Here is a 24359-nt window from a genome sequence, read left to right as displayed (position 1 = left end):
TAATAATACAAACTACCATTAATTTATGTAAATCATCTCCATTTCATGGGCATTAGTCAGGTGTTGGTGTGACAGGGGAAGCTTTCCCCTCACATGTTAATGCATAACCAACTGTCTTTCAGGAACTCTTGTGTTAAGTATTAATCCATTGATTAACCCCAGCATCCCTGTTGGTAACTTTGTTTTTTGCCTTTTGACCTTAATTACAGGATTGCAGTTTTTGTTTTGCAACTGAATTTCCGTTATGGCTCAACTCCTGAACACTGTTGGTTAAAGTGGGGCTGTGGCCCCAATCTGGGTAATTCTTCAGGAAGAAAAAGGCAATTACAGTAGGCTGGGTGGGAAGGGCTTGGCTTTACAAGCCTGATGGGTTAGAAGCTAGAACTCTAAATTCCAGTGAGCTCACAGCTGATCTCTGCTTCCACCAAAGCCCTCCTCTGGGGCTTCTAAAGGACAGAGGTGTGTGTGGCTGTCCCTCCCCAGCATAAGCCTGGTGAGCTGTGGGAGTGGTGAGAGGTCTTGTCCTCACTGAATGCCTCGGTTAACTCTAATACACATCAGTGCGAGGGGAAAAGACAGGGACTAATGAGAATGCTGCCTGTTTTCTTTTGGGTAAACAAAAAGCTGACTTGCAGCTCGCTGACATTTCTATAGTCACGTTGCATTGGCAAGCCAGGCAGCACCAGTGGTTCTTTTGGAAAGGCAGGACAAGGGTATCGAATGTGTTGCCCCTATCTCGGTCCCCCCAGCCTTGCCCTCCATGTGAAAGGAGCTCTTTGAGTGCAGAAGCAGAGTGAGTCAGTGTGGCTCTGCAGGGGGATATAATGGCAGCTTTGTCAGAGCCTCTCCAGGCTTTGGTGCCCTGCATGGACAGACAGCCTGCTGCAGCCCCTTACCTGAGCACTGCCAGTTCCCTGCCACTTCAGCACACTCAGGTCACTGCTGGGGACAGCAGCCTGTGCCCTGCTGCTGTGCTGCCTTCCAGATCAGACTCCCAGGCCATGGGAAGGAGTGAGCTAGCATCCCCTGCAGCCCCTCTGGGATTTGTTTGTGATGCTTTGGTAACTTGCAGTTGTGTTTCCTCCAGACACACAGACAAGAGCGAAGAAGAAAACTGTGTTTGTTAGATCTCTGGCAAGTTCTGACATGCCTTAAAGGGCTTAGAATAAGAGCAAATGAGGTGCTCGCTCTTACTTTTCCCTTCTGTGACCCATTTTTTGCAGATGAAGTTAGGAAGCCCACTAGGACTCACCTTGGTGGAAAAGAAAAATTCCCACTTTGTTCTTCCTTGCAGTAAAATAATTTTCTGCTAAAATAACTTTTGTTCCCACTTGGCTGCAGGGTTTGATCTCTAAATGCCCAGCGAAGTGAATGTTTTCATATATTTATTATCAGCTTTTTGACTAACACACAACCAGCTGCCTCTGCTGAGAAACTTTAATTTTAAAAAGCTCCTCTAAATTCTGCTTTCTTAAAAAAAAAGGAGGGGGGAAAGTAACTGCCTGCTCATTCTTTGGCAAAATCAGTGTGTTCCCTGATGTAAGTTAGGGAGTTTTTTAGAAGAGAAATTACTTCCTGCCTGTATTGCTAGTGAGCATATTGTCACCAAATTCTTTTTTATGTACCCCAAAACACTGATGCCTGCCAAAAGTCTTTTGAAAATTTCTGGAAGAATCTAATAATCTTCTCGTGGCTGGTTTGCTAATCCTGGTAAAGTGGCTGTGCAATCCTGTGTGAGCAAATGAGCTGGTGTTCATGCATGTAAGACTCTACCCAAACTTTGGGTGCTGATCTGGAGCATGTGTGAGCCCATCAAGATCCAGGCTGTGTTATCTGAATGGTACTCCCTTGTGACCTCACTCTGGACTCTATTCCTGTGTCTTCAAATAGATATTTCTTCACCTTCAAATCACAAATAATAAACCTAGAAGCTCTTCAATGTGACATGTTCTCTGAGGTGTAGTGATCAATGGGCCCTCTTTACCTACAGCCATCCTGATAGGACATGGAATATATTTAGCCTGTGATACAGAATTAATAACTGTATATTTCATCAGCTGCTCCTTTTGCAGGTCTCAAAGATCTGGAAGGGTTTAGCAGAAGAGATTAACACTGATGTTTTTTTACATATGGGGAAGTGAAGGCAGAGAGATCTTAAGCAAGGTGCCAGGAACAGAGCCCGAATTCTGCTCCCGTGATTAAACCCTGTGATTCCTGCTGGAATAGACATTCTCTGTGAAAAAACAGGACTCAAATCTTTATCTAAAGACACCCTGCATTTGGAGGGTGGAGTTTTTGTGGATAGAAGTATTGACCAGATGATTTTGCCTTGTGTTTCCAAGCTGTCGCCACGCTGCCATCGCGAAGTACTTCGGCGACGTCACCCCACCTTGCAACAAGTGCTGTGACTTCTGCAAGAACCCAGGGGCAGTGAAAAGGCAACTGGAGGAACTGGAACGCTGCAGCAACAGCTGGAGCAAAAGCTGCATCGGGCCCACGGGATCCTCCTGGGACAGTGACCCAGAGCTCTACGAGGGCGGGAGGAGAGGCCTCAAAGGCTTCAGCAGGTCTGTACCAGAGAGGTTACACTCATCTCATAAGAGCCATCAGAGAAAAGAGCATCCACCAGCTGCAGGCCCAGACACTCCTATTCTCAGCACATGTTTCTGTGTGGATGGTATTCTCTTGTAACTTTCTGGCAGCAGCAGCTGGAATTTCATTTTCCACACACTTTGGCAGCCTCGTTCTCATTCGTGTTCCAGAGAACCAGAAGCTTCTTTTGACAGAGCTAAGAATTGCCTTGCACAATGTAATTGGCTCAAGAAACTAGCCTGAAATTTTTGAAAGTAGCAAGTGGACTCAGCCTGTTCATAGTCACAAGGATCAGAAATGTTTAAACTTGAGACCAAGATGACATCGTCCAGAGTTCATTCCTGATTTAACACAACTGTGAGCCAGCAGGCCAGGGGCCACTGAAGGACTCAGTCACCACAGAGGATGTTATGAAGTGCCAGTGTCAGATTCTTCTGCAGATTGCTGCATTTTCCACTGCATCTTCCTTTTGCTGACAGCAAAAGGAAGATGTGCAGTGGAAAACATGATGAATTCTGTAAAATGCTTGGCAGTGTGGAGGTGACAACTTCTCTTTCCCCTTGTTCTCTGGCAGAGTTGCAGTGATTGTCCAGCTGTGTCAGGATGAAGTTTCTCTGCTGGTACTGCCCATGAAGCTGTGCCAGTATACACAGTGCTGTAGGCTGGCCAGGCCCTCTGCTTTACCTTAAAAAGCTTGAGATTGGTACCTTTGTTCTTTGGCCAACTCCAGCTGAGTCAGAGGAAACCAGGACTTGTGACCTAAGCCTGTGTTTGGTCTCAGGACCTGAGAAGCTACAGCTAATGCTATTGTACAGAACAGTGCTTGCCACTTGGCTTATTGAACCTTTCCATGATCTGATTGTAGTTTTGCCATGGAAGCTGTAATAGTTAGCAGCTCTAAAGCTCAGATTTGTGATACCTGTAAGTTTGGCAGCTGTGGGAGGCAGTGAACTCCTGGGCTACATCTGGTGAGGATCAGCTGCTGCATTTCAGTGTAGTAGAGATGGGGATTTCATTTATTGCAGCAGCCTGTGAACAAGTGAGGCTGAGGAATGGATGTTGTGCCCTTTCTGCCATCTCTGCTCCCAGGGCACGAGGGACTGACAGATGGGGTACATGACATGAGGCAGTGACTCCTGTACCCCCTGGGAGCATCTGGCAGAGATGCTGTAATGGAGCCCTCCATTCTCAGGGCACAAGTTACAAGCTCTTAGTTCAAGCCACTGCCTCCTACTTTATGGGATTAACAAATGTTGTGCATTTTTGGAGGACACCTCACTGCTGTCCTGCCTGGGCAATGGCAGAGAAACTCAAAGTGAAGACATGTTCAGAAAGGATGTGGGATGCATCACTGGGGTGGCTTCCCAGACTTGTCCCCCAGTTCATGCTGCAGCTACAGAAATGCTGTCTTTATAACTTCAGCTTTCATTTTCCCTGGAGCAGGGATATAAAACATATCTTTTGTACTTCTAGATCTGCATGTGTGTAGAAGAATGGAATTGTTTGACTGATCTTTGTTCCTCTTGCTTTCCTGCCTTATCCAGGTATGATGAAGAGGGCAGTGGGAATTGGGATGAAGACAACGAGGAGCGTCGGAAACGGGAGTGGGACAACTTCTACAAGAAACAGATGAGTCTGCGCAAAGTGAGTTGGGGTCAGTTTTTAAGGGACGCTCTGAGGGTTTGCTCTGGGCTTGTCTGACAGCCATAAAGGCCTCCTGGCACTGATGACAGTAAATTATTCAATCTCGGTGTTGCTTGTTGTCTTTCACTTCTTGTACTTCTGCTTTTGTCGTGTTCTCCATATTCTGGGCCAGTCCCATAATAGGAAGAAATGCAGCTTATTCATCTGCTGGTTTCTCTGCAATACTAAGCAAGAGGAGCCTGTTAGTTTTAATGCCCATGGTAGTAGTAAAAACAAATTTTCCCACTCAGCTTCTCTTAAATTTTCCTATAGCAGAGGTGAACTTTTGGCTTTATTCTCATTCTTTGTCTTCTTGGCCCTGTTTTGGCACATATTCTATGTCTTTATAACTTCAGCTTTAATTTTCCCTGGAGCAGGGATATAAAACATATCTTTTGTGCTTCTAGATCTGCATGTGTGTAGTAGGAATGGAATTGTTTGACTGATCTTTGTTTTCTTCCAGGGCAAAGAACCAGAAAAGGAAGATTTTGTTCCTCCAAGTAAATATCTCTTTGATTTATAATGGGTTTTCTTTGGGAGAAGAAAGTCTTCTATTTTGCAGCTGCATGCAATTTGTACAGCATCACTACTGGAGGTATCAGTCCCTAGGCACAGAGGTCAAGCTTTTGGCTGTGAAAACTTGGCTGGAGGAGATGGACCACAGCTTAGCTTTGGTCAGGGTGAAGATATGGAATGCATCTTTCTGAACATTTCCAAATAAGCAAGGGAGAAAGAAAACTCTGTCTAACCTGACTTTGTAGTGTTGGCTATTTCTGCTGTGGTTATGCAGCGGTAGTAATAATAGTAGTAGTAATAATAATAATAATAATAATAATAATAATAATAATAATAATAATAATAATAATAATAATAATAATAATAATAATAATAATAATGCTATAAGGAAACTGCTGAAAACCTTTGCTGTTTGTAACTGTGCTGCTTGGGGCCCTGTCTGGCACTGTTACAAAAGAACACTTGATAGGTCAGGTTATTCTATCCAGCCTGATTTTTTTGGTTGATATTATGAGGAGGAGAAAAGATTTGAGTTTCTTAAGAGCCTTAAAGAAAGGTTTTCTGAGCTGGGAAGATTTTGGAAAGTTGTTAGCCCTAAACTCCAAAGTAGATGTTCTCAATCAGAGAAAACATTCTCACATTGGTTTCTGCCTACTCTTTTGGAGTGTGCAGCTTCTCCAGGTAGAAAGGGTGATCATAGTGTTCCTTGGGGTGACAGTGCAGGGAGGAGAAAGCCAGGCAGTCCTGGACCTGCACCTACCTGTGACAGCTGAGATGTTCTCCATCAGCCTAGCCCTGCCATAGCTCCTTTCCCAAATTCCTCTCCTGTGGCAGGTGCAGACTGTCCCCTGAAGGAGGCTGCGAGCAGGAGGATCTCCAAGCTCACTGTGAAGGTAAGTGATGTTGCAAAGAACAACAAGGCTTCTGCCTGGCCTGTCCTTACTCCTTCAGGGGTGGAAGTCCAAGGGGCAGTGAGACTTCTGTAGAGCATGTCTGAGTATCCCATGTTTCCTAGGGTCGGGAACACTGCCTGAAAATGCTGGAAGAAGCTTTGAGCAACAACCAAAAGACTCCAGCAGCAGAAGGAAAATGGTATGAGATGAGGAAATAGGGGTGCATAAAGTCTCTTAACACAGGGCCTGCTCTTCCCTGAGCACAATTACCATTGTAATATGTATTAATTATGCTCAGGGAAGAGCAGGCCCCGTGTTAACAAAATTAATACACAGGGAATGCTTTTTTAAGTTTTAAAAAATATTTTGTCCAAGGATGTCGTTTCACTTAACAGCATCTTTCTGGCTGTGATGTTGAAGATCAGACCTGAGGATTCGTGGCTGATTGCTGGTATCAGCTTGATCCCAGGAGTGGCAGTTCTTCCCTATCCCACAAGATGGGGATAGTGGACTTCTCAAACGGAGCAGTGGGCAAGAATCTTGATTTAAAACCGTTTTCATCACCCTTTCCATTCTCCACCAACTCACCACTACATCCCTTAACTGGAAGTTATCACTTATTCTTGTACTGGAGGGAGTGGATTTTGTACTTTCTGGGAGATACTTCAGCATTAGTGTTCCCTTTGCAGATACAGAAGTGTGTTTTGCCAGGAATCACCCCAGCCTGTGTTTCAGGTCAGACCCTGGTGCCTGTGCAGTGGAAATGGAATATGAAGCTTTCCGGACCAGCAAAATGGCAAATTCCTACAAGGCAGCTGTGCTAAAGAAGGTAGGGACAAACATCTACATCTGCTGCTCCCTGGCACGTGGGAGCTCCAGGGCAAAGAGGGCAGAGTTGGTGTGGGAAAGTGAAGGACAAGCTCTGTTTTGCCCTGTGTATCTTACAAATCTTTCTTCTTGATTTTGTTTCCAGGAGGGGCCAGAATCATCTTGGGTTCACATCTTTGTTGGCTTTACAGGCTCTGAAAACCTACAAAGCAGTGCAAGCTTATCCAGATATGTTGTAGCAATACAGGGATTTGGGAATTCCTCAGGCTGCTGCTGACACTAGACAAGTCTTGGTTTAGATTATCTGGTTGCCATCATTCTCAATGATGATATTTCTGTTCTTGAGGCAGGTGCCTCTCCAAGGCATACACTTATTTTGTTACTATGGCTTTTAAAATGTACAAAAGCAGGAATACATCAAGATTTCTGGCCATTAGAAAATTTTTCTGTTCTCTTTTCAGGTGGCAGAAATCAATAAAGCCTCCAAACAAGGGGAATTGTTCTCAGTCTTTGGGTCTGGAACAGGTGGTAACAGCAATTTGGAAACAAAATCTGATTCTTTAGCCGAAGGGGGCTTTGTCCCTGCATCCCAGGTTCCCTCGGTGAGTACTGCTGGGATAGACAGGAGGGAGTGGTGTGTTCTTTCTGCCTTTTTATAAATTTGAGTCCTTTCTGTGGCCACAACTGCATATTCCTGTTTTAATTGCTTTTTCCTGTCTGTCATGTTGTTATTGGTGAATATAATCTGTGTGCAGGCCACAGCTTAAATAAATTCTTTCTCATCTTGCTCTATCCGAGGATGCTGCCTTGTTTTCTTACTGCTGGCCTAGGACTTCCATCTAATCCATCTCCCTCATGTCTCTGTTGATGGGTGTGATGATCAGTCAGATTTAGAGCCTCCCCCAGCTTACAGCTGCCCACACTGGTGTATTGTGTGCATTCAGGCTGCTGCACACAGGGATCTCACATCCAAAATTTATTCTTCCTGTCTCCACAGTTCAAACCCAAGCGTGTGGGAGCAGGATTTCCAAAGAAATCCAGCTTGTTCCAGACAGCTTCAGAACTGCTGAAGATCCAGGAGGAGAGTGATGTCAAAAAAGACTATGCAAGTGGGCAAGACAACAACAGCTACAGTCTGGACCTGGACACCAGGAATTCTGTTCTCCAGAGGGAAGAAACTGCAAACAAAGCAGTGGGTGAGAGTGGAGGGGTAGAACTACACCCAGAAAAGAAGGGGCAGCAACCCAGTCCAGACACAAAATGTGCCCTTGGGGAGAGCCCTGCTAAGAAGCCCAAACGTAGCAAGAAGCAGCAAATGCTTGCAGAAGCAGCTAAAAAGGAATCACAGGACATTTCCAAATTCTTCTCCCTCCCCAAAGCTGTCTCTAAAGCCCAGATCTGCAGTGTAGCAAAGGGAGATGGCTGTTCTGCAAGCACACTACCTCAGGTTTCTTCTCAAAGTGTGTGTCAAGAGAAACCTCAGGAAAACAAAGATGGCTCTGGAGACCTGACTGGGCAGTTCCAGGAGGAGAATAAAGAGCTGAGAGAAACAGAAGTAACACTGACTGAGAGAGGGGAGAATTCTAAGACCCAGCAGGCTGCTGAATGTGAATTCCTTGAGGAAGAAATGGATGTGAAGTCCAGGTAAAATCTTCACTTCTCTGCTCCCTGTGTTGTCCAGAGCCCCACCAGCCTTGTCCTGGAAACTTGTCTGAGGTCTCTGGGAGAGTGAGGGAGACTCTTGCTTTACCATGCAGTCTCATGGCCACTGACACTGAATGCAGAAATATTTTCACTGTGGAATGATTACAACTGGCCTTCTCTCCACTTTTCCCACTAGTGTTGCTGAAAATGTTACAGAAACTGAGCTGCCTGTTGTGGGAGAAGGTGACAGTAGGAAGCAGCCAGGATCAGATGAGGTAAGACTTCAATGAATGCTGATTTCCTCTCTTTCCTCTGCTCATCTTGTGCCAGATTTCTCTCTGGGAGTGACACTCCTGCTCTGAGAGCGTCATTTATCTGGGGAGGGCCCAGCTGCAGTTGCAGCAGAAAGGAGAGCCCCAGTTGTGTTGCATTCCTGGTGTTTCCCTGCTGCCCTCTGGGCTGTGCCAGCACCTTGGGCTTTGTTCCCTCCTCTGTGCAACTCACGTGACAGTGCCCTTGCTGGTGACTTGCCTGGAATTGGTGTCCCCACCCCCTGAGATCTGTCACTAACTATAATTAGGGAGCTGCTTTCTCAAGGCAAGGACACAACCACAGACCAGAGACACGCAGGACCATTGGGAAGTGACCCCTGCCTTGCCATTCATTTCCTGCTTCTGCAATTGGTAGCTGAGACTGCCTGCCAGCTGTCTCTGGAACACTGCACTCTCCTTTCTCTTTCAAACCGAGCAGGAGTGTAGCTCACTGATGTGGCTGTTTCTTCCTGAGGGGTGTATTCTGTTTTCAGCAGACATCCTGAGAAATCTTTTCCAGTCAGTTTTCCTCTGTAGGATAGGGTATAGCAATTAGCTGCCCCAATATGAGCCCAGGGTAGCTATAGTTGTGATATTCTTTAAAGGTTTTCTTTCAAAGTCACTTTGTGTGGGAAGCAGTGTCTGCACAGCAGTTACAGAGATTCCTACTGGGTATTCACTGGAGGCAGAGGCTGCAGGATGCTGCAAAGATTTGTGTTCTTGGAAGGTGGTGGCTGCTTGGAAGGGAATTCCTGCTTCCACAGGAATTGGTAGGTTTGGTTTTCTTCTGTCCCCTCTCCAGGTTATGGAAAGTCCTGCAAAAAAGCGGCTCCGGACAGTGGCAAAATCTTCAATTCTGACCCAGCCAGAGGGCAGAAGTGTTGGTGCAACAAAGAAGAAGGTGACTTTTGACTCAAACTTAGCACAGTGTGACAAAGAAGGAAGCATCAAGACCATACAACCAGTGACCAAAGGCGTGTCCCTCAAAGAGACTGCAGACATCGTTGTCAAGTATTTGACCCCATTCTACAAGGGGGGCAAATTTGCTTCCAAGGTAGAGTATAGCTCAAGGCCCTCTTTAGCAGAAGGAGAATTCATCTCTCTAGGGATCTGGGGCTCTGAGAAGGGGGAGATGATCTGGATTACACCTTTTATTTATGTGCTGTTTAAGTGACTCCAAGTGCAGCAACTCCCCACTCCCACAAATGAGTTGGTGTCTGCTGGTTCCACACTTCCTTGTGATTGTTCACATTTTCACATTAAAGTCTGGCACCTTTTTAACTCCCACCTATGAAGTAGGAACAGCTCAGGTTCAGTGCTGGTGTAGCTTCCTTGCTGTGCCCTGCAAGGCAGGATATGTGTGCCTGGGCTTCTCCAGCACTGCAGGGCCAGCTGTGTGTGTTCAGTCTAGGATTGGTTTGTGCCAGTCTGTGCTAAGGGCAAGACAAACATGGTGAGTAAACTGTGTCTGCTTTCTGCTCTTCCCCAATGCTGCAGGATCTCTTCAAGGGCTTTGCCAGGCACTTGTCTCACTTACTGACCCAGAAGCAGAGCCCTGCCCGCAAGACAGGTGTGTCTGGGGTTATTGCAATGCCAGATTGGTTCGTGGCTTTAGAGGGGCAGATGTCTTAAGTGTCAACTCAAAAGATGGTGTTTCCTCTCTTGCAGTGAAGGAGGAAGCACAGAGACTCATCAAGGAGTTTTTCAAAACAAGGCTCAGGTGTGAGAGTGAGGCGGACTGGGAGGAGCTGCAGCGCTTGGAGAGCTGATTGCTGCTGCTTGTTGGCTCTTCCTTCCTGCAGCAGCACCACCAGGGGATGTGGAAGAACTCAGCCATGGAGGGTCTCATGAGACTGCAGAAATGAGATTTATTTTTCTTTTCTCCACTGCATTTTTGCTCACTTGTGTCCTTAGTGACACACATTCAAGGGAACCATTTTTTGTGAACTCATGGTGAGTTTCCCCAATAAGTGGAGTGCTGAAACCCTCAAGGACCAAGAGGTGTGAAGTTGTACCTGCTGGGTTTGTTAGGGGCTGCTGCCTTGGATGTTCTGCACAGTCTTCAACCTCTACTACCTGCAGCAGTCTGGGCAGGGCTCAGACTTTCCAGTTGGAACTCTGCTTTGGGATGGCACCTTACTTTCTAAGTGGCTCCTCCCCTTGCTCCCCCTCTCCCTGTTTCTTATTTCAGTGTCAGCAATATGCTGCAAGTTCTCATGCTTTGCTCAGGGCTGCAAGTGATAAAACTCAGTGTTTGAGTTCCTGGATGGAATATTTTTGTTTGAAGGGCAGGGGAGGAGCATTTGGTAATTACTATTGAGGCAGCGCTTGCTTTCTAAAGGAGGACAAACTCAGATTCTTTTTCTTTTAATGTGAACTTCTTTGATTTTGTCCAGTTCTGTCTGCCCTTTAATTTAAGTGGTACTACTCTTTCAGTATTAACCCCTGCAACACTTTTCTTGTAATCCCTAAAGCCATATTTGCTCCCTGTGCCTCTCCAAAAGTCTGCAGTGCAGGGAGCAGTGCTGCTATTACAGCTGGGTAGGGTTCTGCTGTGACCCTCAAATTGACACTGTGGTACCTCTGCTGCTATGTTTATATGAAGCTGAACCTGATTCCCTGGCACAAGTCCTTCCTGTTGGATTTTTGTTGGGTTCTGCCTCTGTTCCATACCTACAGGGACTGGTGGCCTCAGGCCCTAGTGCTGCCAGAGGAATGTGCAGCCTCAGAGGCTGCCCAGAGGTTTGGATCACTGCATTCCACAGATGTATTTTTTTAAATGTTCTGAAGGGTATATGCAGGACTGACAATAAAGCAATGTTACAACTGCTGTGGATTGTTCCTGGAAGCTTTTTCTTACCCTTCAGTCACACAGACTGCTCAGAGGTACATTAAGCAGCACTCAAAGAGAAGCATCTGCCAGGGAAGATGCTGTAGTTCCCTCTGGCATCAGCTCACCAGCAAAGGTCTAACTGTGCATCAGGGCTTGCACTGAGCACCCTCAGATCTATCCCCCTTCCCTGTCAACAGTGACATTTTCCTCAAGCTTTGCCCATTACCTGCAGTTAAGTTTTCCCAGGTTAGATGTAAGATCTAGCATATCATACCTTCAGAACATCTCTGTGATTATTTTATTGCAATTTCCTAAAGGGCAGTTACTCCTCAGGTCATTAGGACAGCTGTGGCAATAAAAATAAATTAAATATTTTTGTACAACCCAAAACACTTCAGCATAGTACAAGTTCTGTTTGAAGAACCTTCCTCCATGGGCACAGAGCCACCATTGAAGTCTGACAGCTGCATGGCCATGACTGCTTTATAGTAGAGGGAAGCATATGCATATAATTATGTCAGTGAGAAATTAGTTAACAATAAATTTCTTACCATTGCAGCTCAATCTGTGCCCTAGCATATGTGTTAATTGTATGATTAACACTGATCTGCTTTTCAATTAGGATGCTTTCTACAGATTGCTTCACAAATCCTGCTAGAGGATCTCTGCATATCAATTCAGAGACAAATCTGGCTCCTGGAAAACACCAGCAGCCCCTGCAGGCATTGCACAGCCTCAACTGGGCACTGGGATTTACAAATCTCTAGCAAGCACCAGGCTTTGCTCATGGTAATTAATTCAAAACAGAAAGGAGGAGTTGCACTGTGCAAAGCTTGAAGGCAAGGGCTTGCTTTGGGTCAGCTGCTCTTTGTTGGAAGGGGCTGTGGTGTGGAGAGGCCCTTGGGGTTTGTTTAGCCACAGCTTGGATTGTTTCAAGGAAGTGCTTGAGGGCTGAATGGCAGGTCACAAGGGTTATGGTCACTCCATTGACAAACGCTGTGGTGGCATTCTTAGAAAGCAGCTGGCTGAGGTCATGGGTGTCTTCTGGAAGAGTTCTCTCCCAAAGACAGGTCAGGGAGCACTGACCAAGTTCAGAGAAAGGGAAACAGTGCTGTTTTCCTTGGCCATTCTCCTCCTTTTAGGCTCTAGGAGTGCAGCTCTGTTTTATCCAGGATGACAACAGTCGTGTGGTACAGTTCTTTGGCCTGTCAAAACACAAACCAGCCTCAATCACTCTTTGCCCCAGAAAGAGCTGCTTCCCCTACTTAAATATCCCCATAAATCACTTCCCATAATTAAATATCAGCCACGTTCTGGGACCAAGCTGCCCTTCAGAGCCTGGAAATGCAGTGTCCCCTTCCTCCTTTGGGACAGGAGAGAGGAGCAGCAGCACCACCTCAGCAGAGGCTCAGCTGAGCAGGGGAGGGCAGTTTGAGCAATGCCAGGAGGAAGCTGCAGGCCCAGGCTGATCTCACCTGTGACAGTTCCAGCCACAGGGCCCTGGGGCTGTCAGGGGAGCCGTAGTGGAGCTCCAGGCCGGGCAGGCCTCCATCGGAGATGGGCTTCAGGGTGCGCATCCTCTGCAGCTCCTTCAGGGGAACCACCCGCAGCACCACCTGCACGGGGAAAAGCCACTCTCAGGAGCAGTCCCCAAAGTGAAACCATCTGATTCTCACCATAAGTCACCTCAAGAGCCTGTGGAAAGCTGAGGGAGGGTCTGGGGCACAGGGTGTGTGGGCAGGATACAGCCCTGAACTCCCACAGGACTGGGACAAACAGCAATGTGTTCTACATTTAGTTTTGGCTGTGGATTGTGCTTGTTAGCTTAAACACTGGACCTACAAAAGAGCCCATTGCAATAATGCCTGTTGTACATGCTCTTGCTCTGGGCCAGTGCTGTTGTCAGAGTGCCTGTGATGTCCAGCCTCTTCCTTCACAAGTTCTTCTAAAGCCACAGTTTATATCTGACAGATATCAGGGGGATTGTCTGGCATACCTGGGTGGTGCCATCCACCACAATGATCTCCTCCTTGTTCACACCAAAGAAACAGGGCACAGGGATTGTGTCATCACTGATTCTCTCCACTACGAAGATGGAGTAGCCGAAGAAAGGCAATTTCATCACGTGCTCTAGAAGAGAGCAAAAAGTGGCCTGAGGCAGCAGCTTTCAGCCAGCAATTTACTGCACCAGCCTGGGGTGGTCAAAGCTGCCAGTGTTCCCAAGATTTACTACATGAAAAAGTAATGTCAACAACTTCTGCCCACCTCCCTCCCTCCCTGGTTTCTGAGACTCAATTCTCAGCAGCCTGAGTGGATGTCCTGTCCTTTTCTGACTGGAAAACAGACATGCAGACAGAATATCAATTAAAACACAGCTTGTACAGAGCTCTAAAAATCCACTGCAGACTCCTACAAGAGATGGAATTTACCACGATCACCATGCTTGGGAACAAGATCTAATCCACAGTGAGGAGCTGTCAGGGAATTCCATTCTCATGGCTCATTCCAGGCTCCAAGAATCATCAACAACCTCACAAATTGTCCCAAAAGTGCATTCAGAGCAGCTTCCAGAAGCTGAAACAGCATAGAAGCTGAAGCAGATCTGGATGTCTCCTCACCTATGAACTGGATTTTTGCTTCCCGAGGCTGGAGGGGCTGCCTCATTCTCAGCAGTGAGGCCACGTGGCTGTGCAGAGCCCTGGGGCTGATGGAGGCCTGCAGGCTCTTGGGAGTGTATTCCTTCAGCTCTTCCCTGTGCCAAAAAAACAGATTCTAATTCATCTCCTGCCAGATAAAATCAAACATCAGCCAGGGGATTAAGGGGAAGGAGGAGATGGGGCAACAATTTTCCACTGAATATCTGGGAACGAGGGTGAAGGGGGAGAGGAAGAGCACAGCAGGTGATGCCTGAATTGGGTAAGGTGGGAGGAACCATCTGAGACAGTGAGATCACCCTTGTCCACAGAGAATTCAGCTGTGCACCACTGACCAGTGCATGGAGAGAAATCCCTCCTTTCTGGAGACAGCAAGAGCTCCTCAGTGCCCAGCAGGGTTACGCCATTTCCCTGCTGCTGGTGCTTTAAGGGGATCTGATGGAGGCATTACCTCAACTCCAAGTCGAAGTGCATAAGGAAAGGAAGGATTGGCAAAGTACAGCTTGGAACTGCAGGACTGAAGGTTTCCAGTATCCAGGGACAATTTTGTTCCCATTGGGCATCTCACTACAGATTTCAGGTGTCCAGGGTTGAAACCTCTGACACTTGTGAGAGAGAACAAAGGATTCCCCAAACCATGAGCTCCTGCTCTTCCTTCTTGGTGTTACAAATCCGTGGCAATCAAATGAAATGACCATGGCACCCTCATGACCCTCTGTGTTCTCCAGAACAGGACATTTCTTAATTATTCAGAGGGGACTTCCAGGTCCCTGCCCCTAACCCCTGTGGTACCTATGGCCATCACAGAGAGATCCCCTCTGCCACAGACATACCTGGAGGGAGCAGAGTTCTGCTGCTCCACTTTGGCCCAGTGCTGCAGCATTGCCAAAAGGCCCACCTGCATCTCCATTTCTTTATTCTGGTTCAGCAGGATCCTCCCATTCAGGTAATCCCACAGCACCTGAGGGACAGCACAGCAAAGAGGCATTTGTTAAAGCTGCCAGAGGGTACAGGCAAGTCTGAGCAGTGCCAGGCTGCACAGACCCACATCCTGCCTTGCTGATAATGCAAAACAAAGGCTCTCTGAGCTCAGGAAGAGCCTGAGGAGCTGCACAATGTGTGGAACAGCACTGCTCCAGGCTAAGGCCACAGGCACAGAGCCTTCCTGGCATCCATAGCTTCAGTGTTCAGTCACTCCCAGAAACAGCACACAAAGCCTATCAGCCAAAGCTCTTCTGCTTTTTCAGCCCCCTTGTGACATTTCTGTTGGCTAGGACACCACATCTGTCCCTGCTAGGGAGGGTCCTGCTCTTGCTTACCTGTCCATAATGAACATCTGTGTAAACTTGGTTGTCAAAGTGCAGAGGTGTCCTCCAGATGAGCCTACGTAAGGTCACAGTGACCAGCTTGTCCTCCAGCAGGTAATCATGGAGATACTCCTCCAGTTTTATTGGCCTCACCATTTTACCTACATGACACAGAGAGAGGATCATCCATCCTTCTTGGTGGAGAGGCTGGGACTGGAGCCTTCCTGCCCACCTCAGTTCCACCCTGCTCTGAGACCCCAACCATCAGCCATTCCAAAGGGACGCAGAACTCCACACCTCTCTCATGAACAAGCAACACAGCCCCTGAGAAGGATCAATCCTTAACCCTAAAACAGGGAAACTGCTTAAGAGGACCCTCCCTGGAGGCAGCAAGGGAGGAACTATTCCAAACAGGAGCTGTGATGCTCCCTTTTGCAGAGGCTGCTGGAAGAGGAAGCACCATGCTGGTCTCTACTTGCCGAGATTTTTGTTGTCACTCCTGATAGCAAAGAGAACAAAATCCTGTGTTTCTTGCTGTTCACCTATTCCCATCTGCTCACAGATCTCCTGCAAGAGCTCCTTGGCCACCTGAAGCAAGGAAAGAAGGAAATAAATACCCTGACCAGGCAAGCCCAAGAGCAGGCAGACATGTTACTCCTTGTCAGATAAGGGATTTCCCTGGAGTGGCTCTGAGTCCAAACCAATGAAGGAACTCACAGCTCAAACTCACAGTGAATGTCCTGATCCTGGTGAGGTACTCCATGCCTCCAGGCATCAGCACAACCAGCCGGCGGGCACCGTGTCCCTTCTGCAAAGGACAGGGTCAGGCAGCCAGACATGCAGGGTCCCATCAGCACCCGTGTTCGTCCCTCCTTCCTCATCCCTGCTGCCACTGCTTGCCCATGGCACCTGCCCATTCCATGACACTGCACACGCTCCATTTCCTCTCCTGAAATACCAGCTGCCCCTGTCACACTGCATGTGGCACCTCCAAAGCCTCTTCCCTGTCCCCTTCCCAGCACCCACCCCCCTTCCCTGCCCCCCATACCAGCAGTGCCTCCATCTCCACAGGGAAAGGGAGGTGCCGGCGGCCCCCGTACAGGAAGTTTTTCCGCAGGTTGCTCTGGCAGATCTTGGCTATATCTGCAGGAAAAGGAAAAAGCTTCCAGTGCTGAGGCAAACAGAGAACTAAACATGGTGTCCTGTGGTGTTGGGTCATCCTGGCTGTGTTGAATTTAACCCCTTGTCTTAGGTTGCAAGATGTGGCTGGGGGTGTGTATCCTATTGCCATCTGTCAGAGCTGGGCAGTTCTCTGCTGTTCATGGGGCAGTTTTCTTTATCTCTCCCACAGCCAACCCTCCCTCCAGGAGATCTCTGCTGTCCATGGCCACTGAGTGTCCCTGCAGGGCTGATCAAATTCCACCATCCCATGGGGAGATGCTCTGCCCAGGGGAGGAGCCAAGCATTCCTACCTGGATCCAATCTGCCCTGGGAACAGCCCAGCAGCCTTTGCCCACTGCATTCCCAGAGGAGCAGCTTTCTGCTGCCCTGCATTCCCAGAGGGAGAGCAGGCCCATCTCCAGCAGCCCTGGAGCTGCAGAGGAAAACTCCCCTCTTGTGCAGGATCCCTGCTCCAGCAGAACCACAGCTGGCACTGCAGGAGGGCTGAGCCACCATGGGGTGGGACTGTGTGGGACACTGACACACAGGGGGTCAGCTCCTGTTCTGACTCTGGCAGTGTGGGTTTGTATTACTGCATTTCTTTTTTTTTTTTTTTTTTCTAGTAAAGAACTGTTATTCCTACTCCCATATCTTTGCCTGAAAGCTCCTTAAATTCCAAATTATAATAATTCAGAGGGAGGGGGTTTACATTTTCCATTTCAAGGGAGGCTCCTGCCTTCCTTAGCAGACACCTGTCTGTTCAAACCAAGACACCCCTGGTCACTGCTAGGAGAGCAAAGAGACTTGGACCTCCCCTTTCACCCTGCCAGGACACATCCAAACATGACAGTGTTTGGGACAGCGGAACAACAGGATGGGGGGATTAGATCTGGAATACTTGCTTTACAGGACACAAAGAGTCTTACCGTGGTGGTTGCTGGATGGATCACTGCTGGCCAGCTGCAGGAACTTGGTGGCATAGGGCATCAGGATTTTGGAAGGCAGGAAGTACCCAGTGAGCAGGTTTAGGAGCAACCAGCCCCGCAGCTCGCTCTCCCTGCAGAAAAGAAAGGACTGTGGGCACCTTGGGACAAGACAATTCCTGCTCTGAGCAGCTCAAAATGAGCTTGTGCCCTTCTGAACACCTCTGGCAGTTGGCAGAAAAAGAAGTGTCAGCCCTTAGTCAGAGGTTTTCTTGTGCGGAGTAAGAGATTGATTCAGTTATTCCAACAGCAAGCAAAGGAAGGGAACAATCAAGGCCACTCTGATGCCACTGCTGCCACCTCCCAGGGCAGCACGGGGCCAAGCCAGTCCTTGACTGGTGTTCATCAATTCTCCAAGGCTGGGAGGAGGAGGCTCTGAGCAGCACCATGAGCAGGAGCCACCAGGAATGTTTACTGGTGCCCAGATAGATCAGCAGCCATAAATATAAGGAAAAATATCCACTAAAGTGAAAATGCCAGACCCAGTGACTGGCAAAATTTCGTGAGTGCTCAGCAGGAGCTTCAGCACTGGAGCAGCTGGGGACAACCCATCATGAGAGGACACCCTCCCTCCTGGCCCTGGTGTCCCTGCAGCAGATGATTCCTCTCCAGCTGTGCACACACAGGAGCTGGCAGGGCTGGTACTCACTGCTGAGGGTTGTGGGTGACCTGTTTGATGACCTGGCAGTAGATCTCATCATGCAAATTCTCCTTCTCCTTGCACAGCTGCAGCCAGAGAGGAGAAAACAGCATCAGAGAGGGGATAAGAGCATCAGAGACATCCCCGTTTCATTTCTGTGCCCTCCCTCTCCCAGCTTCAGAGCTCTGCCAGTTTGGCTTAAAGTCTGGGCTTTGCAGCCTCTGGTCTGTAGTGCTATTTAGGCTCAAAGAAGAAGAGAGCAGAGGCAGGTTGTGCTCTCATCCAGACAGTGATATCCAGGGAAACCATTTACATGCAAACCCTCCCCACAGTCTGTTTCACCTCCCTTCCTCATGTAGGAGGTGCCATTATGGCTCTCCCTGTTCTTTTCCTTCCCAGCAAGGTCTTGACCCTCCATTCCTGTTGGTGCTTCTGCACTTTTCCCAGGGGAAGCTTACAAACCTGAAGGATTTCATAGATGCATTGGACCTCAGCCTGGTGCTTGTGTTTGGGCTGATCTCCCATGAACCTCATCAGCACTGCAAGGCAAAGCCTGGCCTTTAGTCTGAGCTGGGGTGGTTCAGCCATGGGGCTGGCAGTGGGCAAGCAACTGTCCTGAAAACTTCTCTGCTGTTACAAGGCTTGCACTGGACACGTGGAGCCAGCCCAAAGCCCAGGCAGAGTGTTCTGGGACACTTGGCACTCAAGGCAAAGTCCCTTTTGCTGGAAGCCTTCAGCAAGCACACAGGGGGTTATGAATTGCAGAAATGCCTTAGAAGGAGCCCTCCTCACCCGGTTTCCACTCCCACTGAGCCCTCCCTGTGTGTGTGTGCCCACCCTGACCTCCCCACTCCCCCCTCTGCAGTGCTGGGTCCCAGGGAGGTTCTTACTCTGGAAGTTCTTTGTAGCCAGCTCGTTCAGCTCGATGTCAGAGTAGCGGAGCAAAGACGCTTGGATTGGGACCTGCAGGGCCAGGACACAGGGACAGAGCAGGGCTGTGGGTCACACAGAGCTGTGCTCTGCTGGCTGCACCACACACTTGAGCTGCCAGGATCCCACAGAAAGCACCAAAGAGGGGGGGACACCTAAACTTGTCTAGAGACTGCAGCCAAGGATCTGTTCCTTGGCCATGTGGGGACAAAGCCAGAGGCAGTGTTGGAGCTGGATTCTGGCTGGGGCCAGGGGCAGAGGCTGAGCTCACCTTCGTGTGCCGCACCAGCTCAGCCACATTCTTCTCAGCAGATGTCTCCTTCAGGCCCTGCCTAGACAGAGGAGAGGGAACTTGCAGTCAAAAAAACACCCCCAGAAAGGGCCTGGGGTGGGTCAGGCTACCCAGGTCCTGTTTGGGAAGGAGCTCAGGCTACTCACATGGACTGAGCCTCTCGGAAGTAGGCGGTGGCGAAGTCAATCATGGTGTAATGGTCACCCGCGGGGACTAACATGGTGCTGGTGGCTTCTGGTGTCAGGCTGAGGACAGAACTCTGCAGGAACACCACCAAACCCACCCTAAAACATCAGCTGAGGAACTGCAGTGTGTATTCTCAGCTGCCAGGCCTCATCTGAGTGTGGTGCCTCCCTCCAACACTGTGATGGATTTGAGTGTCTCATCTGCAAAGACTAAGCACTCATCATCTTCCCTGTGCCCTCAGAGGTCAGACACTACCTGAGCCATGGACCCACCCTGGCAGCTCCCACTGAACCCAGCCATGCCCCCTGGGTGTCCCTCCCCAAGGACTGCTCACCTCCCTGCTGGTGTTCCTGCTCTCTGGGTGAGCTCTCGTGTTCTTCCTCTGCTCCCCCTGTCTGTCCATGCTGCTGCTGAGGTAGTCAATGGCAGGAGCCAGCTGCACCAGGCTGGTGGGGAAGAGACCACAGCGGCCACCTGTGGAGCCAAACTGCCACCCTGGAAAAGCAACAGAGAAAGGGTCAGGAATCAGGGCAGCTGCCAATAGAAATGAGCACTGAAGCTCTCTGCTGGCAAAGGAGAACATCAGACTCACCAGGTTTTCCTGCATCCTAAAGAAATATATATATATATGCACATATAAAACATATACTCGTATAACTGAGACAACTGGGACAAGGCTTGTCTGGCAGAGCTGGAGGCTGATGATGCCAGCCCACCCTGTATTACTCTGGTTCTGGGCACCATGGATCCTGCAGGTCCTGGTCCTGCCAATCCCAACACGCCCCCTCACCTGGCTCCACGCCCTGCACGGGCAGCAGCTCGATGAGGTCACCCTTGTTGAAGCTGAGCAGGCTCTTGTCATCCACGATGTAGCTGCGCAGGGCCACAACATAGTTGGTGTCCTGGGGAAAGGCCATGGCCAGCTCAGATCTCGTCCCAAAGATGTGAAGGGCTTGGATCATGGCATCCCATGGACAATCTCTGTTTCATCTGGGAAACCACCTTTGTTCCCTACTGCCCTCCAGCTCATGCCTCACCTGCCTCAGCTCCTGCATGAAGAGTTCCACCATGGCCTTGATGCACGGAGCCTTTGGAGAGTGCAGGATGAGCTGCTCTGTCTTCAGGGAGAACTCCAGGGAATTGCTGCCTTTCATCTCCACTGAGAGTACCTCTGCAAAGCTGGGAACATAAGCCAGCGTGCTCAGGCTCCTGCCAGAGCTTGGGATGCAGAATGTGGGGATGGGAGCCTATTCCAAGGACTGGGAATGGAGACATGCCTCAACATGCTCCATGTTAACCCTCCTCCAGCTGCTCATGGCTTTCACCCTGAGGAGCTCCCTGTGATGGCACACGGAGCTGATTCACCCCCAGCGCTCACTTGTTGTAAGCAAAGCTCAAGGTAGGAAGGAAAAGGAGAAGCCAGACTCATTAAAAGGAGGGTCAGTGAGTCACAGCTGGCCTAGGATAATCCTCTGTCCCCCTGAGAGAGCACAGCACAGCTCGGAATTTTCAGCTCCCCCATTCAGTTAGCCCCCAACACCCTGCCAGACACAAACTGTCCTCCTGCAGCAGCCAGGGCCCTTTTGCTCACCAGTAGCTGCGTAAGATCTTGAGGTGCTCAGGATGGTATCCAGCTGCTTTCTCCACCTTCAGCAGCCTCATGCCTCGGTGAGAAACACCCAGGAGCTGCACATCACTTCCCTTTTCACCCTGTAAGGGAAGTGCAGCACAGAGAACCAAAGGCTCCATCCCACCTGCACAGATGGCACCAAGGAAAGGAGGTGCCACACAAGAGGTGTGAAACCCTGCAGGGTATGGAAGGTACAGAATCACTGCAGTGTGGCCAGGCAGGGGGACAGAAAGAGTGAACTGGAGTCACAGCTAAAGCAAGCCCAGGGTCTGGTGAGAGAATTAAGGCTCACCTGAACTGGGAAAAGGCGGGAGAAATAGTTGGCCCAGTTGTCCCGAGCAGCCACTACAATCCTCTTCTTTATCCCATCCCCCTGGATGGACTGGGCATTGTTGCCAACTCGGAACTCCACTAGCAGGGTTACAGAACAGTTACTTGTTTAGAAAGACAAAAGTGGTGAAGTCTCCCTCTTCCCAGGGATTCATTCCCAGCAGTCCCTCTGTGTTCACAGCACAGCAAACTGTGGAAACCCAGGGCACTGGGAATATTTCTGTGCCTGCTCTGGGGTGCCCTGACCCCCAGGGCAGCACTGACTTTGACCCTCATTCATAGAGAAAGTTTCCCAGACTTCCAAGATAAACTAGAATCCATGAAAGTGTGAAATAGATTATAGAGAGCAGTGTAGGTGCATCACTTGGTGAGAAATTTAGGTTTTGGGATTTTTAGTATGTTGTGGATGGAAGCAAGATGGAGGGCACAGGGTGTGGTCCTGGGTTTCTTCTTCATGCTTCTTCTTCCTCCTTCTCCAAGGGTCTGGGTGGCATTTTGTAATTGGGCAGAAAAGTCCTCATTGGGGGCTCTGTGGGATCAGTTGTTGGGTTAAAAGGGAAAATAATCTGGGTGTCAGTTTTTATTGGATAGTTTAGTCTTAAAAGCCCTTGTAACAAGAGATTGTTGGCCATTTTGTGCCTTCTAATGAAAAGCTGCTGAACTCACAGTAATGAGACTGTTTTACTGATAAGAAATAATAAACACTTGAGTCCAAACACAAATTACTGTCTCAAGTGCCTTCAATCCAGACCCAGAAAAACCAACGACTGGTACCCCCACAGCAAACCACATGCAGAGGGGAAAGGACACTTGCACATACCAGTCTACTAGTGGTTTCTATCCCTTTCTCCATGAAGATCATGTCAGAGATGACAGCTGAATTTGAAACAAATCAAAATCCTATCCTTGGGCTTCAGTTTCCTCTCCCCACAAAAAACATTTCAGAACTAAGTTTTTCTGGCTCACAGAAATTTCAGGGCCATTTGGAATAAACAAACATTCCTACACTGCACTCTTCAAATGTGCTTTCCTGCTGCAGTGACAAACATTCCTCCTCTGCCCTTAGTACTGACTGAAAGGGTTGGAGGCCAGTTTTTCATTCCAGACCAGAAGCTGGGATGGGCACAGAGGGGAAGGGGTGATGGGGCTGTTAATTACTCAGCAGGTCTTTCATCTTGCGCTTCTCCTCCCTGGAGATCCGAAAGCTGGCCTCAGAGAAGGTGTCACGGATGATCTGCAGAGCAAGGGAACAGAGAGGCTTCCATTGCAAAGGCCACACCTGGCTGTGTCAGAGCATCTGAGGCTGCTAAACTGAGTCTTAGAGAGGATGAACAGGGACTGGATGGACTTGGGGAAGAGACTTGCACTGCTGGGCATGGGGAAGTGCAGGTAACTCATCCAATGTAATGATGGAGTGCTTTATCCCCAGAGAGACAACTGGCCTTGAGCCACACTCCAGTGCTTACCTGTTCACACAGCAAGTTCAGACAGTAAGGGTGGCTGAAATTTTCTTTGGGGTAAAACACCTGCAAGAGGAGGGAAATAGTGGTGTTACAGATATTGCAGAAGTAGCTCCCCAGGGATGTTTTGCAATCCATATGCCCTGCTGCAAGGGAGGAGGGAGCTGATCTCCAGGCACAGGCAGGGAGGAGACACTGTGAATATAAACAGAAGGACCAGGAGTGAAGGACCAAAACCTGAGTGGTCAGACCAAGGGATGAACCCTGGTGAGTTTAGCACACTCTCCAATACTTGATTATAAACACATTTGTACTGTTTTAACAGGAAAGCACCAGAAAACAACAAATTCAGTCCTAGATGTGTCAGTGCTCGACAGAGGGAGGAAAGGACAGGTAGAGAAACTGATACACAAGTGTCAGTAAGGCAGAGCAGGACCCGGATTCTCCATGACATGATCCCCTGCCCCCAACTCCTGGGTCTGTGATCCCAGAATTATCTTTGTGCTCTTATCTTACATTGAGTGCCTAGGACCAAAAAAAAACATTTTAACCAGAGATGGGATGAGTTCCCCCCCCAGCCAATCCTCAGCTGAGGAACTGAACCTCTTTGCGCAGAAAAATTTTCCAGGCAGGGTCGACATAGGAAAAGCTGACGCTGGTGGTGAGCTTGTACAGCTGGGTCTTGATCCCATCATCACCTGCCACTGTCACAGCAGAGTCTGTGTGGTGAGAAAAAGCAGTGAAGATGGGCTGTGAGGGTTTACAAGGTCTCTTCCACCCACCAAAGACCTGCCAGGAGAAAGGAAGCAGTTCCTGATGGAATATTCCTGTCAGGAAATCTCCTGACCCAGCTCATGTGAGCACAAAACAGTCATTCACAGAATTTCTGATAGCATTTACACTTCCACTGTCTAGCCACAAAGTTCATTGCTAAGAACAGAAACACCCCAAGCACGGGGAGCACTCAGCCCCCCACATGAAACACTCCCCTGGAGCTTGAGGTTGCAGACACAGGTTTCACTTTGTGTCATTATAAACAGGCTGCTAAAGGTTTCAGAGGGACATAAAAGTTCTCCCCTGAGCTTGGAGGCTGCAAGATTCTGGTACAGGGCACCCAAAACTAGCACCAGATTGTCTCTCTGCAGATGTGTTAAAGACAGGCTCAGTCTGAAGGCAACTGCTCAAAGTTCTCATTTTATGAGGTAGGAATGTCTTCATTGAAGCACTTCAAACTTACAAAACTTCAGAGTTCATAGACAAATAATGTAGCAAGTCCCATAATTCAGCTGTTTCTATATCCCTATTCCAAAGCATGAAGGAATTTTTCAGGCTAATCCAGTTACTTTGATTTACTTTTACAGGACTTCTTAAAGAATAATTTTTTAAGAGAGGAGGAGCAAGGGAAGTTGCTGCAGGATGGAGTCCTTCAGTAATGTGTTGGACTGACTGTTCCTTGCAGGTTATGAAATGTGATGCTGATGAGAAT

General features: G+C 48.7%; 2 protein-coding genes across 7 annotated transcripts in view; one reads left to right on the top strand and one right to left on the bottom strand.

Annotated features, from left to right (window-relative positions):
* RECQL5 (RecQ like helicase 5) overlaps nt 1–11298 on the top strand; it is a 38123-nt gene extending 26825 nt beyond the window's left edge. For 2 of the 6 annotated variants that reach the window (XM_050981212.1, XM_030230739.2), the window contains 12 exons: nt 2343–2567; nt 4137–4236; nt 4739–4775; nt 5626–5684; nt 5807–5883; nt 6420–6513; nt 6974–7114; nt 7510–8156; nt 8353–8431; nt 9270–9521; nt 9965–10037; nt 10136–11298. In XM_050981212.1, the coding sequence (XP_050837169.1) occupies nt 2343–2567; nt 4137–4236; nt 4739–4775; nt 5626–5684; nt 5807–5883; nt 6420–6513; nt 6974–7114; nt 7510–8156; nt 8353–8431; nt 9270–9521; nt 9965–10037; nt 10136–10236 (1885 nt within the window). In that variant the 3' untranslated portion in view covers nt 10237–11298. Of the gene's footprint in view, nt 1–2342; nt 2568–4136; nt 4237–4738; nt 4776–5625; nt 5685–5806; nt 5884–6419; nt 6514–6973; nt 7115–7509; nt 8157–8352; nt 8432–9269; nt 9522–9964; nt 10038–10114 lie in introns of all 6 variants that reach the window. The other 4 variants (XM_030230738.2, XM_018919066.3, XM_050981213.1 and 1 more) reach the window with 3 other exon arrangements.
* Nucleotides 11299–11424: 126 nt separating this feature from the next.
* MYO15B (myosin XVB) overlaps nt 11425–24359 on the bottom strand; it is a 31457-nt gene continuing 18522 nt past the window's right edge. Inside the window, exons 26-48 of the mRNA XM_050981578.1 lie at nt 23477–23592; nt 22880–22939; nt 22572–22647; nt 21376–21494; nt 21045–21163; nt 20491–20632; nt 20244–20355; nt 19788–19948; nt 19414–19526; nt 19247–19307; nt 18936–19008; nt 18508–18584; nt 18055–18131; nt 17349–17479; nt 16310–16404; nt 15992–16069; nt 15741–15849; nt 15274–15422; nt 14788–14915; nt 13919–14052; nt 13297–13430; nt 12776–12916; nt 11425–12505 (exon numbers count right to left, since the gene is read on the bottom strand). Of these exons, the coding sequence (XP_050837535.1) occupies nt 12446–12505; nt 12776–12916; nt 13297–13430; nt 13919–14052; nt 14788–14915; nt 15274–15422; nt 15741–15849; nt 15992–16069; nt 16310–16404; nt 17349–17479; nt 18055–18131; nt 18508–18584; nt 18936–19008; nt 19247–19307; nt 19414–19526; nt 19788–19948; nt 20244–20355; nt 20491–20632; nt 21045–21163; nt 21376–21494; nt 22572–22647; nt 22880–22939; nt 23477–23592 (2465 nt within the window). The 3' untranslated portion in view covers nt 11425–12445. The remainder of the gene's footprint in view (nt 12506–12775; nt 12917–13296; nt 13431–13918; nt 14053–14787; nt 14916–15273; nt 15423–15740; nt 15850–15991; nt 16070–16309; nt 16405–17348; nt 17480–18054; nt 18132–18507; nt 18585–18935; nt 19009–19246; nt 19308–19413; nt 19527–19787; nt 19949–20243; nt 20356–20490; nt 20633–21044; nt 21164–21375; nt 21495–22571; nt 22648–22879; nt 22940–23476; nt 23593–24359) is intronic.

This window comes from Serinus canaria, chromosome 18, assembly GCF_022539315.1.
Source record: "Serinus canaria isolate serCan28SL12 chromosome 18, serCan2020, whole genome shotgun sequence".
Classification (NCBI taxonomy): Eukaryota; Metazoa; Chordata; class Aves; order Passeriformes; family Fringillidae; genus Serinus; species Serinus canaria.
Note: the sequence above shows the minus strand (reverse complement) of the source record. Positions and strands in the feature narration are given on the sequence as shown.